This window comes from Semicossyphus pulcher, unplaced genomic scaffold, assembly GCF_022749685.1.
Source record: "Semicossyphus pulcher isolate SPU_LCO1_2020_fin unplaced genomic scaffold, fSemPul1.0.p SCAF_11, whole genome shotgun sequence".
Classification (NCBI taxonomy): domain Eukaryota; kingdom Metazoa; phylum Chordata; class Actinopteri; order Labriformes; family Labridae; genus Semicossyphus; species Semicossyphus pulcher.
Genome location: NW_027211615.1, coordinates 26,319,009 through 26,338,523, shown reverse-complemented (window position 1 = coordinate 26,338,523; position 19,515 = coordinate 26,319,009). Strand labels below are relative to the sequence as shown.

The following is a 19,515-nucleotide window of genomic DNA, read 5'->3' as shown; positions in this document are numbered from 1 at the left end:
AAATTTCAGTGCTCGTCTCCTTGGGTAAGTATGTGGAAATCACCCACCTACAGCTTCCCACAACAGACTGCATAAAAAGATGGATGACATGACAGCTCCCCAAAAGTGAAGCCAAACCCTCTCTATCGCCCCCTGCTGACTGGCTGCAGTACAGCTCATAAAGCCCGCCTCCTTCATGTTAACAGATGGGACATGAGTCAAACTATAAAATCAAAATACACGCCCGATACATTTTTCTCAAACATGGTTTCTGTCATTATAGCTTGTTATTATCATGCTGATTTACGTCCAAGTGTTCATTTTTCTGACAGGTTTATCTTTAATTAGTTATTTGATATTGTCAAAATGATGACTGACAGCTCTGTTGACAAATACGGCTCCTGCAGCCGATCAGTTCCGGGTGAGCAGAGCGGAGGACGATCCGAGAGTGGAAACGTAACTAAAACAATCACTACAGTCATTGAAGTTTCCATACCTGTGAACTTTAACCTCAGACCAACACAAGAAGCTGTTCTGCTGTTAAACACAGCATGCGGGATCCTTGCTGTTCTTTCGGTAAGTTAAGTGTGTGTTCTGGTTAGCGGAAGTGGCTACGGCCGCTTCACTCGCCGATCTCTACTGCACAGACTCTGGCTCCGTATGACGTCACCATCGCAAGATGGCAGCGCCTATCACAGGGGCTATTTTGGCATCACTTTCGTACAATGGGAGCAGATGGAGACGCGTTGTCCATCTATATATACAGTCATTGCTTCCCACCTACTCCATTAACCCTAGACTCTTAAATATACATAGCTGAGATACATATCTTGGACAATGACTCCAACCCAGTCCAGGAGCACGTTCAGTCAAAGACTCATTCCCCCGAGATGCACCACAGAACGCCACAGGAAGTCATTCCTGCCTGGGATCATACACACAGACACCCACGTTAAACTGTGCACTGAACTCTTACAGAAGCTGGATGATCGTGCAATAATTCAACTGTGCCATACGTTGAAATCAATACTGCTTTACACTGTTCATGTGTAAATCGTAACTCTTACTTTGTATTTAACTTTATTCTGGCATTCTCATATTTTAATCACCATAGATCCACTTCTCAGCATTTCATCTTTATTTCTTATTTTATTGTATATATAATGCACATATTTGACATTTTTCTTACTTGTATTTTTATGCCATATATTCTCCATGCTTCTATCTGTATCAGAGCAAATGTGACGCCTGCAGGGATTAATAAAATCTATCTGATTCTGATATGCAGGCAGGGCACTTTTCCTGCCTTTGAACACTGATGTCTCCACAGTGGCTGAAGCACTTTTTACCATTCAAACAAAATGTGAAATGTCAATCTCCCTTCATTATTTTGCAATTTGGACTGTAACGCTGGCCTCACACATGTTGCCTCCTAGGAATAAAGCAAATATAGTAAACACACAGATGAAGAATGGCGTGGCTGGGCGTTTAATATCAGGGATACTGAGCTTTGGTGCTGATGTGTCATTTCTCACTTTGTATCTTTGAATTATTCCTGAAGGTTTATGGAAAAGTGCTTCAGAGGAACCCTCCCACTAGAGACCTTTTTATGCGCACAGTGAACTACCTACACCCTATGGAATAGATGACCTCCACCCTCCGTCTACAGAGACACCGGGGGGGAAGATACTGGATGAAATGGGATTGTTACCAACAGGAAAAGGACACTGATTAGGGAACTCCTTCCCCGTTTTACTCGCTCAATATATTCTATTTTTTGACCTCACTTTTGTACCTCTGTTCTGCATTCGTTTCTTATACTGAAAATGCTATAACAATAAAAGTGACTAAGTGTAGATCAGACCAGCATTTGAGGTAGACTAATATTCAGAACTTCAGGCGAGGTTGTTGACCAGCATGTTGAAAAGTAATTAATGCATCCATGCATACTCCTCCCAACTGTGACCACATTAGAGATCTGTGGAAAAAGACCCTCACAGGGTCCACACACTGTGACAATAACAGTCGTAGTGCCCTGTTTTAAAAAGCAAACTAATACCCAGATATTTAAGATAAACGCAACAATAAACTATGGATGGTTGATGTTAGCGGACTCTTTGCGTATATCTTTGTATCCTTCCTGATGTTATGTAGCAGTTAACAAACAAGCAGGTGCATTACCACTACCCTCAGGACTTTCACTGATTAGCATGTAGCGTGGGAGTCCAGAGGAAATCATAAAGTAGAAACTTATATTTGCTTAAATGTAAAAGAAAAGGTTTATCTGGATTTCATCAGGATCCAAGACCGTGTAAACGGGTCTACAGGAGCGGTGCCCATCACTGCCAGTACACAACAAGTCAAATGTCCAGACGAACACTCAGTGTGCGGTGCTGACAGATGAGAGACTCTCCAGCCTCACAACAGGGGACGGAAACAAACATTAGTTCTGATTACCTGCAGCTGTGACTGCAGCATCACGCCGGGGCCACAGCTGCCTTTCACCGCAACACAACAAATAAACCACATCAATCGTTTGTTACCTGAGCCTCGGTGCAGAGCTGCATGTCTTCCACCCTCTGACGGTAGCTCTCGAACTCGGCCAGCGCCTGTCTCTTCATCCTCTCGTGGAGCTCCATGGACTCCTCCAGAGACTGGATCCGCCTCTTCAGGTCCATCTCGTCACTGATCTTACTCTTGTACTAGATCAAGGAAGCACAAAGGGCTCAGTTAGACGAATCCCCCGGAATCACTGATTTAATAACAGAAAGTATCTGGAAATGTGCTACATTCAGGGCCGGCTTCGGCCATTTTGGTGCTGTCTCTTTCCTTTCTATCTCCATCACATGTTGCTGTCTCTCTCTCCCTTCCTTTCTCTATTATATGCTATCTGCCTGTCTGTCTGCCAGCATTACATAAAACACTGTGGGATTGGATGAGTAGGGCAAGCTGATTGAACAACAGAATGTACAACATCAAAACATACATCAACAATTAATGAGAAGGTACGACAGAGGCCGATTTCTTACCCTCCCCTCTATTAAAAGATGGAGTTTGAGTTTTAACACCTGGACTTAAATGTTCTCACATCTCTCCTCTCCTCTCGTAGGCCCAATCCCAATCTCCGCCCTAAAGCCTAAGCACTGAACACTCACGGACTTTGATGGCGCAAGGCGTGCAGTGCGTGAGTGCGTGAGGGTTTGAGAACTGCATAAAAATGAGGAATGGGACGCACAATCACGTTGCCTGGAAACCAGATGGGCCATTAAATGTAATAAAAGCCGACCTGGAGCATGCATTAGTGTGTCATACAGTGTTTACATATTTTAAGTTTTATTTAACAAACTATCAAAGGTCAGAAAGGCATTAATGTTTAATTAATGCAAATATTTAATTGTTGTCATTTACAGATAAACGTGTTTGTGGTTCCCCTCATCGTCCACGCTCCCATCAGTTACGTTTATTAGTTTTTGGTCAAACTTTTTTGAATACTACTTCAGTGTACGAACATTTGTTTCCGTTTAGTGGGGGGCTGGACGACCACGTTTGTTTACGTCACCACGTTCGCGATGAACTCCCACAGGTCTGAGTGAAGTCTGCAGACAGACTGCAGAAAGTCTGCATCAGAGCCCAGTGGGACAGCACTCACACACTTACCGCAAACGCGCCTCAAAGTCCGTGAGTCCGTGAGTGTGGAGACTGGGCCCAAGTAACTCATGTCGGGAAGTGCACAGTGAGTGAGTGGTCGAGCGAGTAAGAGAGAGAGAGCGGCAGAGTGACGGTAAATGCGGTGTCTGTCAGTACCCGGGGCTATATTCAAAACGCTTCAGGCTCAAGCCAGCGCACCCCAGGATATGGCGCTCTAGGCGACCGCCTACATCTCCTACGCCTTAAGTCGGCCCTGGCCAGAATGTGTCGGCTGAAATAAGAAGTTTAAGAGAAAATATGTTTAATGTCGCTTCCACAGAACTAAATTAACTTCTATGAGTGTGTTATCGGCTTTCAGTTACCAACAAACAGGCCTGAACTTGTATACGAGTATGAAAGTCTCCTTGTAAGAAGTAAATAAAAAACTTGGATTTCTTTTATTGGATTTTTTTTCATTGATTTCAGCTTTAATTAAAATTGCAGTTCCGAACAGATTGGATGACGTGCGTAGGCTTCGGATTTGGCCGTGATGTAGCCCGTTATGAAACTCAAATACGAAGTGAAAATGGAAAGATTAAATAAGAACAAACAGTCGAAGTCATTATGTTTCCCAGCCAAAGAACGACAGTAAACCTTCCCTCGGGGCAGACTGTGTGGAAAGTATAGCATGTAAACGTCGACATATATATGTTTAGCTGTTCGAGGTTAGGCACATGTTTTCAGGGAAGATACTAATTACCATAAGGAGTGATGACATATAGACCTAAATAATTCACTTCATGAATATTGTTCGTAGCTACAGAAGGAAGAGCATGTGTAGTTTCCTGTACAGCAGCTACATATGACTGTAAGGTGTAGACATTGAACGCATCTCATCTTGACCTGAATGTGACTCTTGCTGACCGCAGCGAGTCCATTTCAGCTGTTTGAAATCAGCAGTCAAAGCTAAAGAGTGCACTCATTCATCTGTTTAATCAGAGGCTCACAGGTTGTTCATCATTCCAAAAGTAAAACTGCAATATGCATTTACTTATTCCTCCAGGGAGACAGCCAGTGATTGCATTACTTATTTAAATTAATGCTCATTTACAACCACTAAAGCTGCTTTCTCTCTGAGCTTCACGTATCTGCAAGTCAGCTCCCAGACATCCGAATGTTCAGGACACCAAACGCCATTGATATTCTGAGTCGTGTTACGTTTGGAGAAAGTAAACCTGTGTGACATTTCTCATCATATCTCATCAAAGTAGAGCTGATGATGTCAGAGGCGACATGCAAGACATGATAGCAGGGGGCACAATTAGAGCGGGAAGCATTGGCAGCCTTTTTTTTTTTAAGAGTAAATAATGTCGTATAATAATTTCTTTGTCTGCCTTTTATGCCTTTACTGAGGAAGTGACAGGACAGTGGATAGTGTTGGAAACAGGGGGAGAGAGCGTGGGGACGACACGCGGCAAAGGGCCGAGGGTGGGAGTCGAGCCCAGGGCCGCCGCATCATGGACTGCAGCCTCTGTGTATGGGACGTGCGATTTAACCGCTAGTCAGGATTACTTTCAAACATCAACGGCAGCGCAGGGCTGTCCAATGTGGGGCTCCTTTTGTTTTGGCCCGCCGACGTGTGGGTAAACATTCAGATGTATTTCTTCCCACGAAGGCTGTGAATTAATCAATTAACTGTTAAGCAGATTAAAGAGTCCTGTTTTTATTATTTTGACATTTTAACTTTTAAATGTTAAAATGTTAAATTTATATACAATACATTTTTTGCCCCCGGCCCTCCATCCAGATTCCTTTCAGGCCCTTCATAGTTAAAACCTCTGATAAACTGTAGAGACTCGATTTAGAGATTCAGATTCTGTTTACAGAAATCCATTTTTGCTGTCATGGTTACAGATAATAAACTGCAGCCAATATTTTTGGCTCACCAAGTCAGCCCTACACACGGGTCTTTATGTGAGAGACTGAGTGAGTGAGTGAGTGACGGTACTTTCACAGCCGTAGAGGGAGAGAGTCGCGACATCACAATGGTGGATCATGGAGCATATTGGACCTCCTGACGCGACTCTCTGTCTACACGGCTCTGGATACTTTGTTCGGGGAGTAGGCGGGGCTGCTCCTCCGCTGCTCCTCCGCTGTCCTCACCTACGTCCGCAGCGCGCACCTGCTTTCAAACACGTTGTCGGCCTCATAACGACAGTCCTTGTAACACATTGCTCACAAAAGTGCACATTGACCTGACACGGTTAGCCACATACTAGGCTTTGACCTAGTCTTGTTTAAAAAGAGCTCAGTCTGGTCTGCCTGCCACAGAAAGACTCGGCCTTTGATGCATATGTATTTACAGATCATTAATAAAGCCAAGAATGAAAGAAGCCTGCTAACATGGTATTAGCCGAATTGTAAACACACTGCGTAGGCCTACCTCAACAACTATCACACCAGTAGCTTGTAACAACCAGACTGATGGACGGCAGCTAGTTGGAACTAGCCAGCCACGTTGCATAGCAGACTGTGCCTATATTTCTGTAATGCCATTAAATGTGAATCTATTTGGAGGAATGATTTCACTGATACACATTTTAAAAAGGATAAAACAAAAAATAAGGAATCAATGTCTCAAAAATACAGTGTAAACCTGAAGGATCTTCTCTCTGGTCTCGGACAGGATCTGCTGCACCTCCTCTTCATGGGCCTCCTTCAGAGTGGCGATGGCCGCCTCGTGTTCGTCGTTTTTCGTGTTCAGTGCATAGATAACCTGCGACAGAGAGCAAAAAAAACCCCATTAACTGTGAGACATGTTTATAATCAGGAGTTATTACAGTATTAAAGAACTGGCCGATGACCAACAGATTGGGTTCAGCCAACGAGGACTGCTGTGGACTGGATGTGAGGACGCTGTGCTGGATGGACTTTGTTCTATAATTTAAGTGGACGTTACAAATGAAACAAGGAAGGTTGATATTGATGAATTTGAGAATGGAGCTGCCAACCTCGATAACTTCAAATGTGTTCTTTATAGGATGAGAAAGCTTTCATACACAGCTAATAACAAGGCCTACACTAACAACCACCAGGCTGTGTTCTGTTTAATGCATGCTGCTGCATTGAGGAAGACTTGATTGTCCCTTATGGGAAATTCCTACTCACAGCACTTTACATCAGCAGGGGAAAATCTGCCTCACACACATCTTGTGTTTAATTCAAATGAAACAAACTCAGCGACGATAGGAAGACGAGAGTGTGTGATGTCTAACAGCGAGCCCCCCCTCCATGTTTGTTGTCTACTCAGTTTGCTGCTTCCTGCTTGGTGCTGAAGAGAGCGCTCCTATTGGTTGTTGATAATCATTAAACTGCTCCATTTGCACAGGAAATAAAAACTTACAACAATATGAAACATGTTTGATTTTATTGAAAAGTCAACAAGCGACAAAGACCGACTTCAGACAGTTTGGATTGAGTGAAATCAACCAGTTCCAAACGTGGCTTGCAGGGTTAACGAACAAAATGATGGGCCCCATACAGAGCAATTTTTAAGGGCGCCTACTGGCACCAAAGGCAATTCATTACTTTATCTTTTTGGGCCATTGTAACACAAGGGCCCGGGTACTTAATCCCCCATTCGCCTCATGTAAACCAGATCCCTTAAAACACCCCGTTTGACCGAGGGGTGGGGCCTCATGTCTTGAGAGTGTTTGATGGGTCGTTTTTGTACAAGCTAGGAAATATCACCTGAAAAAAAAGTTGTTTATGAACCTTGTCTTTGCTGTAACCACAAGATTAAACCTACAGGAGACCGAGCGTGTGCTCTGATGTTACTGTAGGCCTATTCGAGGTTATTATTGTAGCCCAAACCGGGATCCAAACCAGGAGCTTTTTTGGTCCCTGAAGCTTCAAAACAGTCAAAGCTCGTTTGCTTTGGGAGGTGGAAATCATGGTTTGGACTAAAATATTAACGTTTATGTGTTTCACAGCTGACAGCAGCCTCCTGGGTGGAAGAGGAAAAGCTCTGCTGCAATGAAGGTCGCCAAAATCTTGCCAAGCTACATCCGGATGTTTTTTCAGGGCATCCCTTCCTATACTATTGCAATGCTAAAATGTGATATCCTTACATTGGAGCTTTGAGAGATTGTATATACTTAAGGTAGGTTTAAGCATAGACAATACACAATAATACACCCAAAACAAAGGTGTTTGAATCTACCCGATATACAAGTAAACCATAAAAACCCTTGTTACACTAACTTGTTCTAATGTTCCTTTAAATCAGACGACAGATAAAATGCAACGTAGACCTCAACAGGGCAGAAAAAGCAACTTACTGCCTGTTATGATGCTTATAATGCTGCTGCAGTGGAAATGGGCCAGACTGACATCCACATTAGCGGTGGTGTGTCGCTGGTGTGCAGCTGCTTACTGTAGAAAATGGCCTGGATTTTTCCAGCATTAGCTCAGAAGCATCAGTGGTTCCCCTCCGTCATAAATTGGAAATTAGCTGATGCCTTGTATTCCTCTGGATAAAAATAACACAAGCAAACTGTTGTGCATGAAATTGACCTTTAAATCCATCCCAAAAATACAAGCAGCCATCCATGGAGCCATAATCTGACAGCACAGTGATCTCCAGCTCACAGGCAGGCAGAAAAGAGAGCGAGAGCTGAAATGGGTTTTACATTTCCACATGAGAAACCACCAGACTCTCCTCCCTCCCTGCTGTCCGTGAGAAACAAAGCTATGCGGTGCCTCTTTGAAAAGCCAAGTCAATAATTCAGCACATCGAACTGTGCGACGGTGCTAAAGAACCTTTGTTTACTTTGGACCAAAGTCCATCCGCAGAATTAGAAAAGGGGGCGCAGAGAGGAGAGGGGAGAAGGAAGGGGCCGAGAGCGTCTTTGAAACAATGACATTGACATTATATACTCTGCCGCGGCTCCCTGAGAGAGGTGAGGATCTCGTTGTCTCTCTGCGATTTATTTATTCTCCTCACATTCGTTTGTTTTTGCTCCGACAGAGCTTTCATCCTATAGTATTCAGTAAGAGAAACACTGAGCTCGAGAGGTACTCAGCCGTGACAGTTACTCCCCTTTTATTATTTACTGACCTCTTAATGTGAATATGATCCTCTTCATTTTGCCTTTATGCTGCATATTAAAAACATCTTGACATTTATGTTGTTTTTCTTTGGCATTTAATTAAATCTTTATGTGTTTTAACAAAAAAAATGAAAATGCATACAGCGGTTTGAGGAATATCCCAGTCTGGTTCAAGTAGGGCTGCACAATTAATTAAATTAATTAATATTGGCTTCCCATGATTAAATAAACTGACGTTTAAAGTTCTCCACCTGTAAAGAAAACGCTGCTGAATGTCAAATCAACTGCCTCCAAACTAACAGCCACTCCACCAGGGGGCGATGCTGCCATGTCACGTCGTGAGCGCCGACCTTGCAGCAGCAGTTTAGAGAGGAAGAGTTAACAACAGAGGCCGGTGTTTCGGTTCAACGAGCGACCGTGTTAACTGGCGACTCTCACCCGAATGCCTTCTGTGGTTGTCGTGGTTACAGCAGCAGTGATGTTAAAGGGGCCGTATCTTTTGAATGGATATCCTCATATTTCATGGGTTTCACATTTTTGGGTCTTTATTGTTCAAAGTGAAAACTACATAATTCCGTGTTTTTTCCAGAATTACCTTTTTAAAAAGGTCGCCTCTGAAATGGGCCGTTCAGAACAGTTGCAACCAATCGTCATTCACCGTCATTCACCTCAGGCTGCCTTCTTGCTCTAGCTTGTAGTCAAGTCGTTGTCAAGATTTCAGGGTATCATTCTGATACCTCCTGGTGATTCTGGCTCGTACATATAAGGCTGAATAACCGATCCCAGAGCAGCCATGTTTCCTACAAGTTTTCAGTGCGGCCGCTCCCACACGTGGGATTGCACAGGTCGGGGGAGGGGCTAAGCGGTTACTCCAAATACTGTCAGCCAATCGTGGCTAAGGTCTGACCTTTGAATGTCAAAACGGCTTGTTGGTTTCAGGAGGAAGGAGAGGCTCCGAATTTAATATAATACAATTTAATTAAAACGAAACAAACTTTACCAACGTGATTCAAGAACACATCAGAATAATAGAAAATTGATTGCATAACTAAAATGTGTCACCTTTAAGCAAGAAAAAACAATATGCAAAGAGCGCATGAAACCTGTGAAGCGCTAAATGGATTTGTGTTTATTTAAACGTGAAAGTACAACAACAAAATGTTTGTTCCTAAAATTAATAAATAATCGTGATCATCATTTTGGCCATAATCGTGCAGCCCTAGGTTTAAGGTAGTGGTGCTATGAAGCTAGCATTGTAAATAATAAATATGTTCAGACATATTGAGATCAACAGGAAGCCACAAAAGGTCAAGCAAAGAACATTTTAGAGGGAAAAAACGAGAAGCTTATTCCGCAGAGTTTGACAAAATCTACTAACTCTCGTCTTTTCCTCTTCTTCCTTTTTCATGTCCACAAACTGGAGTGAAGCGCCTGAGATCACAGACGAACTGCAAGGAGCCGAATAAAATTGAGAAAATTCAGTTTGCTTCAAAATAAAAACATCTTCCTTCTCATGTGTAAATTATTCAGCCAGCTCGGTGTCTCATCAGCTTAAGAAGTGAACGGAGCCGACGAGCTCAAATCTATCGCATCCCCAGAGTCATCAGCACGCTACCGCAGATGCTATAATCTTAACACTGTGGGGTCTTGCACACACACACACACACACACACACACACCAAAGCAACAAACACGTACAATATATTCACACACACGTATCAAAGCTAAAGAACCACCAGCAGAGACCGTCAGCGGCCTCGAGAAGGAATACACCAGAGCCAAAACTCATCAGCTTAAAGGCCTGAATACTGGTCTGAGAGACAGAGACAAATGTGTGTGTGTGTGTGAGAGAGAGAGAGTGTGTGGAGAGTGTGTGTGTGTGTGTGTGTGTTTGTGCGTCAAATATCAGGAAAATGACAATCGCCCAAGAGACAAAAGCTGTCAGTCTTGTCATCGCTCTCGTCGTGAGGATCAACTAATACTGGATTTAGCAGCGTCGTGCTTAAAGCAGAAATCTTTCTAAATATATCAGCCAATAATTTGGTTCAATACTTTAATTTAAGCTAATGAAAGAGAGGGTACCACAATACGCAACATTTCAGCCTCCACCACCTCCACCATCTTCACCAACTAATAATAACTGTCTCTTAAGCTGCTGAAAGCTCCAGAGCTGCTCGCTCACTCGGCCTGCACCGTATAATTAAACTCTGCGATTAAGTTGTTCAATGTTGCAGTAACGATATGATGTGCAATAAATAAAGAGTGCATATAAACGATAACTCTTAAGGCCTAATTCACCAGAGGATTGCGCTGCTTTTGCGCCTGCTTCTATGCAAATGACACTACTAGACTCCGCCTCCTTCTGGAAGCACACACAGTGTGAGACGTTCTTGAGCTGTTACACATGACGGGGACAGACTAAAACTCCTGTCCAGTCTGGCCTTTACAATAAACTGCTCATCGTCGATCTGTGGATGGAGTTGAGCCTTGTCCGTGTGGAGCTCAGTGAATTGCATGAGAGCGTCATAATCAGACACAAAACAAGAGCAAACTGCACAGATCTGCAAAACTTTATGGGCGTGTTTGCGCCTGAATATCATCAGTGCAATTTGCAGATAGCGGGTGCGCAATTTATGGAGCTATCAGTGCCTGCATTCTATTCTTATACGCCTTTCCCACCAAATTAGCGGGTTTTTCAGACCCGGGAAGACCTGCTAATAAATGTCGATCGTGTCTTTTCCCATTGCCAGTGAAGTATACTCCTTTCAGTCTCTTTTCTGCTGCGTCACCGTCTGACTTCACAAATGCGCTGGAAACAATAGTAAACAATAGTACACATAAAGAACATTATACTCTTTGCAAAGCAGCATGGAGGCCAGTGAAGATGTTACGCTGGTCTTTAGTGTATCTATTAGTCATTCAGTCTGCTTATCAAACTCCCAACGATGTTCTAGCGCTGCTTGGACGGAGACGGGCTGCAGCAACGCGCCGGAGAGGGGACAGAGATTAGCTTGTCAACCTGGGTTTTGTGTTCCAATCAATGCCGACCGGAGCCGAGGCGATAATTACCTGGGTCGACTGCAGAGTCATTTGACCCGGGTCTGAATGTCGATTGCAGCCTTTCCCACTAAGCTAAAAAGCCGGGTGTTAGCAGGTGTTAGCGGGTTTTTTGACCAGTGGGGAAGCGGCTTCAGTGATTTCCCCCCTAAGTTTCTATGTCTATCTGCTGTTCTGCACGTTTCACACAATACCTGTGTTAACAACACGTCACTCGTGAATCTGTTTGTTTTTTTCACCCTGAAACTGACACCAGTTAATCAGGGCTCCATGAAATGTTCACACGCTAAGTGAGAAGGTGTTGCTTTGTCTTATTCATTGTGATAAATTCAGGCTTTTGGGATGTGCTAATTGTGAATGCTCAGATTGTGATTGCGATGAACGTGTGATTTACAGTGCAGCATACGGCTCACTACTGAAACTGACAGTGAAACTGACTTAGATCATAAAACCACAACAAATAGTGGAAATACTGCGTTTGTGATTCGGTCCAGTGATGCCCCATTCGTCCATCTTTAAGAGGCTCCACTCTGGTCGATTCTGAACAGATGACCACGATGAACAGACCTGCGACACAATACCACCATGCAGGTAAAACAAAGGTGAATTCCTAAGATCCTTCTTTTCTTTGAACGCTTTTGTTGATGGTAAAACAAGAAGTTTCACCTGCATAAACATGCAGTCAAACTTTCAGTTATATACTTTCAATTTTGACTGTTGGGCAAAGTTCATGTGATTATAAAAAGGCTGAGATTAAATCATGAGCTTCCCTGTAATGTACAGAGTGTTGGTGTGTGCGTGCATTGTTTAAAGGGTGTGACTGTGTGAGAAAAACTGAACGAGAGGAGCCACGAGCGAGCGCCTCTCCTCTCTCATCTCCTCGGGTCGATCGGTTCATGTCCTTGGAGGAGTTTGCATAAATGACAGTGATACCAGGCCGATCGATACGGTGACAGCCAAATGCCACAAATCTCATCTGTCAGCTGGGAGAAAGTCTCAGCTGAGAAACTCACAGAGACTTTCACCAGCCGCCGTGCAGCTGAGTCCCTGCTGGCTGCTGGATGAAATATGACTCTGCTGTCAAACACTGTAACAGCTGAAGAAATGAGGCTTTTTCTGCTCTCTGTTCCTGAAACTTTTTAACCTCTGTTGTACTTCTTATTCGACTCTTTACAAAACAACGGTACCTTTAGAAGAATATCACAGAGATGTTCTTTTCTTATTTTCCCTGTCAGCGAGGAAGAGTTAAATCCTGATTCTCTACTCTTGACATTTGCTTGTAAAAATACACTTCAGGAAACCGGTTTCATGAAGAGACGTTGGGAAACAAAAGAACGATAATGTCTCTGAATACATTAGCAGACAGGCGGCTGCAACATTTACATAAAGACAGAAGTGAAACTGAACACGCCTTTCAATCAATACTTCATATCTCACTGCGATTTGAGTGAGAATATTCCACCTGTTTCCAAAACAAATCAATGTGTTATATTGAATAGAAATGTGAGTCTGTATCTTGAAGGAAGACAGGATCAGGTATGATGATGCTCATATCGCTCCTGCAGATTTATTCATTTATTTTGAGTTAATTGAATTTTTTAAGGCTGCACGTTAGGGCTACAAGGCTCCTGGTTCAAACCCTGGTCCCAGCGTAGTGGGCCTTTCTGTGTGGAGTTTGCATGGCCCGCTAGGTTCACTGGTGACTCTAAAATTGCCTGTAGTTGTGATTGTGAGCGAGAAAGGTTGTCTGTCTCTGTAGCCGTTGTCCCACTGGTCAAAAAACCAGCTCACGCCCGGTTTTTTTGCTTAATGGGAAAGGTTACAATCTGCTTCCAGACGGGTCACATGACTCTGCAGTAGACCCGGGTAATTATCGCTTCGGCTCCGACCGGCAATGATGGGAACACAAAACCCGCGTCGACACACTAATCTTCGCCCCCTTTCCGGTGCATTGCTGCCGCCCGTCTCCGTCTGAGTAGCGCTCAACAGCATTCCACATTTGTCTAACCCTGTCTCCGGCGTGTTTGTCACGTCAGACGGTGACTCAGCAGAAAAGAGACTTATAAAGAGTATACTTCACTGGCAATGGGAAAAAGGACAATCAGCATGTATAAGCAGGTTGTCCCAGGTCTGAAAAACCTGTGTCAATATGCTAATTCGGTGGGAAAGGGGTGTATGAGGCAGCCCTGTGATTGAAGCCCTTTAAAATGCAATTCCACCACAGCGCTGTAACAAAGCTCCACCGCCCTGCAGCCGTTGCAGTTTTACATTGGACTAAGAAACGGAAGCAAAACTTGCGTGAGGTGTAAACAAACGCACGCTTACAACACACACGCGGCATTGTTCCGCCCTGCCAGCTCTGCAGTGTACACTGACGTCGCTTCGCCTCTGTTTCGCCTCTAGTACTCCCTCTGATGCCGGCTCAGAGGCGGAACGACACAGAGGTGTAATAACCCCACCTTGAACTGGCGGGGTAAAAGGGACTGAACTGGCGATCAGTCCAGGTGTAACACCACCTCTCACTCACAGACAGCTGGGATCGGCTCCAGCACCCCTCGCAACCCAGAACAGGATACGCGGTATAGATAATGGATGAATGGATGAATTTCATAGACGCAAATACAGAGATTTTTGCGATGCTTGAAATCAAATCACTGGAAACTGGAGTATGTCTGGGCTACTACCATGAACAATGTGAAAGTTGTCTCCTGAACTTCTCAACAGCAGCAGTGTGAGGTCATCTGACAGGGGAGTGAAGTCATAACTTTTTAATGAGCTAATAAAAAAGACAAGTTTCTGCGGCGATCTAAGTGAAAGATGCCTTTTTGTCTTCACTTCTCTCAAATTTTGTCGCTCTAAATTGCTCAGGAGTGATATTTTTAGGCTTTCTCCTACCTGGTGGATCACATGTTTTTCCCAGAAGTGCCAATATTTCTTATCTCGCAGATTTATTGCTATTGCTTTCCAAAGCAGGGAGGGGGAGGAGATTTATACTGCAGCTTTATGTCTCTCTAAAGGTAGGATGAAGCATTGTGAGGTTTGGTTTACTTCAAAGAAGAGCACTTGGTACTTTAGTGCAGAATAAATGCACTAAAGAAAAGGTATAAAAGCCTCATCCTGTTCTTTAGACGCTGTGGAGCGCTGAGTGAGCAGGAAGCCATTATCACATGCATCAAACTATGAGCGTTTCTCAAATAGACACAATTATTTCAGACTTCAGAGATCCAGCAATTTGACATGAAAGCTGGCCATGTTGTTTGAACAGCACCAGAGGAAGTAAACAATAAAAGTAAGTTACATGAAATTAATTAGGATTTATTTAGACTTTAATGTCGCGCCAAACTCTTTAAAATGGCAACATGAAAGCTGAGAAAATGTTCTGCCAATCTCTTTCAAAATTGAAGTCCACGAGCAAAGCAGATCGACGACTATTGAGACAAAGCAAAGTAAATAATCCAACCTGCGGACCAACACACCAAACCCCACAACCAAAACTTAGCGCAGGAGTGCCAGGAGGGACCACATTTTGTTCCCGCTTTAAAAAGGATCAAAGAAGAAAATCAAAGATGAAAAGATGAGGGTTCTCTTCAGGAACAACCTCAAAGGATCTAATGACTCCTAATGAACTCAGACTGGCAGCAATCTCCCCTTATTCCACTCTCAGAGGCTTCCACACACACACACACACACACACCTTACTCATCTCTCAGCTCCAGTCTCTCAGTCAGTTGATGAGACTTTGATGATAATGACTGTGTCTAATGACTACCATTTCACTGCCTTAACACTAGCCAGTAGTCATTTTCAACCCTGTGGCAGGAGCGCTTTGTCTTGTGAGGCGGTGGGTGTGGGCACAGAGAGGAAGACCTGCAAAGGGATGAGGATGATCTGACGGTGGTTCTTTGGTGTAGGGCTGCGAAAATCGCAGTTTCATCGTTTGCGCAAAAAGTGAGCATTCACGATTAACACATCGCAAAAGTCTGAATTTGTCGTGATGAATAAGACAAATTATTTGATGTGAACAAGCCATGTTTTCCCAAGCAGCTATCAGCTACCCGATTACTTGGTGTTAATTAGTGTTAAAAATAAAACAGATTTATTTTGGCTTCAGGTGGGACATGTTGCAAACACAGGTGTTGTGTAAAACAGGAAAATGTGCATGCAGTACATAAGTGATCAAAGCTAAGGCTGCAACTAATGGGGTGCTGGTTTAGGTCAGTGGGTGGAGCAGACTCCCCACATATAGAGGCCACAGTCCTTAACGCAGCGGCCACAGGTTCGACTCTTAACCTGCTGCATGTCATCCCTCATTCTCTCCTCCCCATGTTTCCTGTCTCTCTTCAGCTGGCCTGTAAATAAAACAGCCCAAAAATAATCTTTCAAATGAGAAACTAAAAAGAAAGAAAATAATGAAGATCTGTTGATTATTTTCCTGATTAATCAGTGGCTTGTTTGGTCCACAAAATGTAAGAAAATGGTGTCAAATGTTGATCATTGTTTCCCTGAGTCTAAAATGATGTCCTTGAAGATTCTGTTTTGTCCACAGACCAGATACACCGTCATAGAGGAGCAAAGACACCAGAACATATTAACATTTAATGAGCTAAAAACAGAGATTCTGACAAAAATATTATAAAAATAGTTCATTTAACACAATCTCTCCATAAATCTTGCAGCAGTAATGAAAACCACTCTTTGTTGTTTAGATTGGAGAGCATTAGCTAGTTAGCGTAGCTTAGCATGAGCACCAGAAATATGGAGGCATACCATTCTGTCCAATTGTAACAAGATCCAACTAATGGCACATCAAAGCTCAATACATCGATGGATGGATGGATGGTTGGTTGCATGGATGGATAGATGGATGAATGGATGGAAAGATGGAAAGATGGAAGGATGGATGGAGGGATGGAGGGATGGGTGGGTGGTTGGATGGATGGATGGAAAGATGGAAAGATGGAAAGATGGAAGGATGGATAGATGGATGGACGGATGGGTGGTTGGATGGATGGATGGAAAGATGGAAGGATGGATGGAGGGATGGAGGGATGGATGGATGGATGGATGGGTGGGTGGGTGGTTGGATGGGTGGGTAGGTGGTTGGTTGGATGGATGGATGGATCAATCGATTGTGGGGTGGATGGAAGGATGGATGGATGGGTAGGTGGTTGGGTGGGTGGATGTCAAGACCTTTAGGCAGATAAAAACTACACATACAAACTTCTAAACCAGACTAAAGCTTACAAATGAGACAGTAAAAGACAGCTTTTTACAAGCATGTTATTCCATATAAATAAATAGAGTGCATGAATATATGTACAAGAATAAATATATGTTTGATCTGTGCAGAGCTGAAGTGTAAAAATAACTATCTGTCGTTTAACAGGGGGTTATGCGCCGGACTGTTTCCTGGCTTTCAGCAGTTTCCTCGCAGGCAACCAATGGAAAGACGCAGGAAGGATTAAACAAACAAATGATATCGCTTCCCCCCCTATTTCCAGTCTTTGAGCTAAGCTAAGCTAACCAGCTGCTGCCTCGAGCATTTGACTGAACAGACAGCTATAATAGAGGTATTGATCTCCTCATCCAAGAAAGGGAATAAGTGTATTTCCCATGATGTCTAACTATTCCTTTAAGCTCTTTCTCCCCCCACAGAGACCAACCTTCATAAAAACGTCAACCTTCAAGTCGAGCTGTATTTCATTCACACATTTCTGCAGCCGCGTCCGAACAACAGGCTGATTTCAGAAGTAAAGCCTGCAGATATGAAACACTGTATTTGGGCAGCAGCGCATCGATCTCTGCACACGTGGGAATAAAATCGTTAACGGCGTGGAAAAAGGGCAAAGAGGAGACCAGACATTTAATTGCTGCAACAACTATTGATGTGGTGGAAGCTTTTTAGAGAGGGGACTGCTGCAGAGGGAAGTCAGTTTAGTGGAAAAATTGTTTAGCAAGCAATTAACTTAATCATTACTGCTGAATAGCAAACTATTGTTCTGTTGATGGGAGACCAGCTTTGTTTTCTCCAGTTTACAGACTGCATTGTCTCCATCTTAAGCCTTCACTCGGAGTTTACACATTGGGGTTAAAGATAGTCTCCTTTAGAAACAGAGAAGAGTCGTGCTTCAATTCATGCGCTTTGTTTGACTTATGTATTCAGTAATTTATTAAAGAATCTGGTGAAAAAAATGGAGTGTCTTTTCCGTCAAAATAAAAGTCCTCTCCTCCCCCAAATCCTCGCCTATGGATCACTACAGTGGCTATCAATACAACTGTGCTTAACAGTGTGATGAGACCAAGGTGCAACCCTCTCCCTGCGTGACACCGAGCCACATTAGCAGGTAATTATCATTATCTTCTAACGCTCATTATCATTTAATCATTCTCTAATTGGTAATTTAGTCTCTAATTTTAAACCGGAAGCTTTGGTAATAGAAACGTATCAATTATTATTATTGTTTATAACCCTCTGAGTTTAAACCCAGGTCTAGAGGCAGACTGTTCATCAAGTATACAGCCTGGTCTAAAGGAGGCTGTAAGCCAACAAGTCCTCTTGACGCCTTTAAATATAAACTCTCTCACATGGCGCTGTTGTTTGATTAGACCCATATGTTGTGTTTACGCTCTTTTTTATAGTCATAATTTATGTGACTCTCATGTGTATCTCCATTCTTTCAGCCCTTTCCCATCCCTACTCTTATGGTGTATGGATTTGATATTATAACACTGGTACCTATCTCAGAACCAATCCACTTTTGTCTGACGATGAGCATCTGGGAGTGACGGCGAATTTTGCAGGCATTCTGTTTCTTCTACCCAAGAAGCATGAGCTGCATTGTTTACAGTCCAATTAGCAACTTGAGAAGCGACCGTGTGTTCAGATGAAAGTGAGGTGAAATTCTCCCCTCCAGATGTGTCTGCAAAATAAACGCTGTCATTTCTTGGTTCATTAAATCCCCCGGAGGAGCGCCCGTTCATCTGTGTGTGCTGAGTCTCAGTCTCACTGTAAACAGTAAGTTACACAGAGGCTGCACTCTGGCTCCCTACAGCGGGATGAAGCCGAAACAGAAACAGATTTTCTTGTGATTGACTTTAATTAACGGCTCTTCAGTTTGCTGAAATAACATAAATATAACATCATGATGCAGATTAGGAACAAGACAACATGAAGCTTTGTCAGGTCTGTCCTCAAGAGGAGGAGAAAACTACTTAACATGAGACGTTTGTTGAACAGGGGTCCATCCATCATTTCTGATGCATTCGAGGAAGCCAGGAGATCTAAACGCTGAACAGCTTTCGTGACACAGTTGAATTTTAGAGCTAGAGCAGATTGAGAGCTGAACTGGCTGCAGATGTCTGTTTATAGAGATTAATAAGAAGCTAAATCGTTAGCCGCTGATGGGAGCCGGGATGTCGTTACGGCGGATTACCTTCCGCCTGCTTTTGCTCTCCACACGGACTGTTCTTCCTGCCTACACCGCAGCCTGCTGATACGTGATTGGTCAATATCACATGGACTACAAGCACAGTACAAACAGAAACCAGCACATTCCCAACTATTTAGTACTTTACTTTTTGCCTTAACCCAGACTGATCCCAGTGCAACATTAATATTAACAAGAGTCTACATCAGTATGCGTATACATTAGTTGTGCACGCTTTTAGCATGGCAGCATCATAAAAGAATTACCTTGCCCGAAAGGAAAGACAGCTGCAACTTACAGACTAAAATTACTAT

At 43.4% G+C, this 19,515-nt stretch overlaps 1 protein-coding gene across 3 annotated transcripts in view; it reads right to left on the bottom strand.

Moving 5' to 3' along the window:
- fam184ab (family with sequence similarity 184 member Ab) overlaps positions 1 to 19,515 on the bottom strand; it is a 183,257-nt gene that overhangs the window by 114,710 nt on the left and 49,032 nt on the right. For 2 of the 3 annotated variants that reach the window (XM_069657630.1, XM_069657632.1), the window contains exons 2-3: positions 6,254 to 6,382; positions 2,523 to 2,681 (exon numbers count right to left, since the gene is read on the bottom strand). In XM_069657630.1, coding sequence (XP_069513731.1) covers positions 2,523 to 2,681; positions 6,254 to 6,382 — 288 coding nt within the window. The remainder of the gene's footprint in view (positions 1 to 2,522; positions 2,682 to 6,253; positions 6,383 to 19,515) is intronic. The other variant, XM_069657631.1, reaches the window with a different exon arrangement.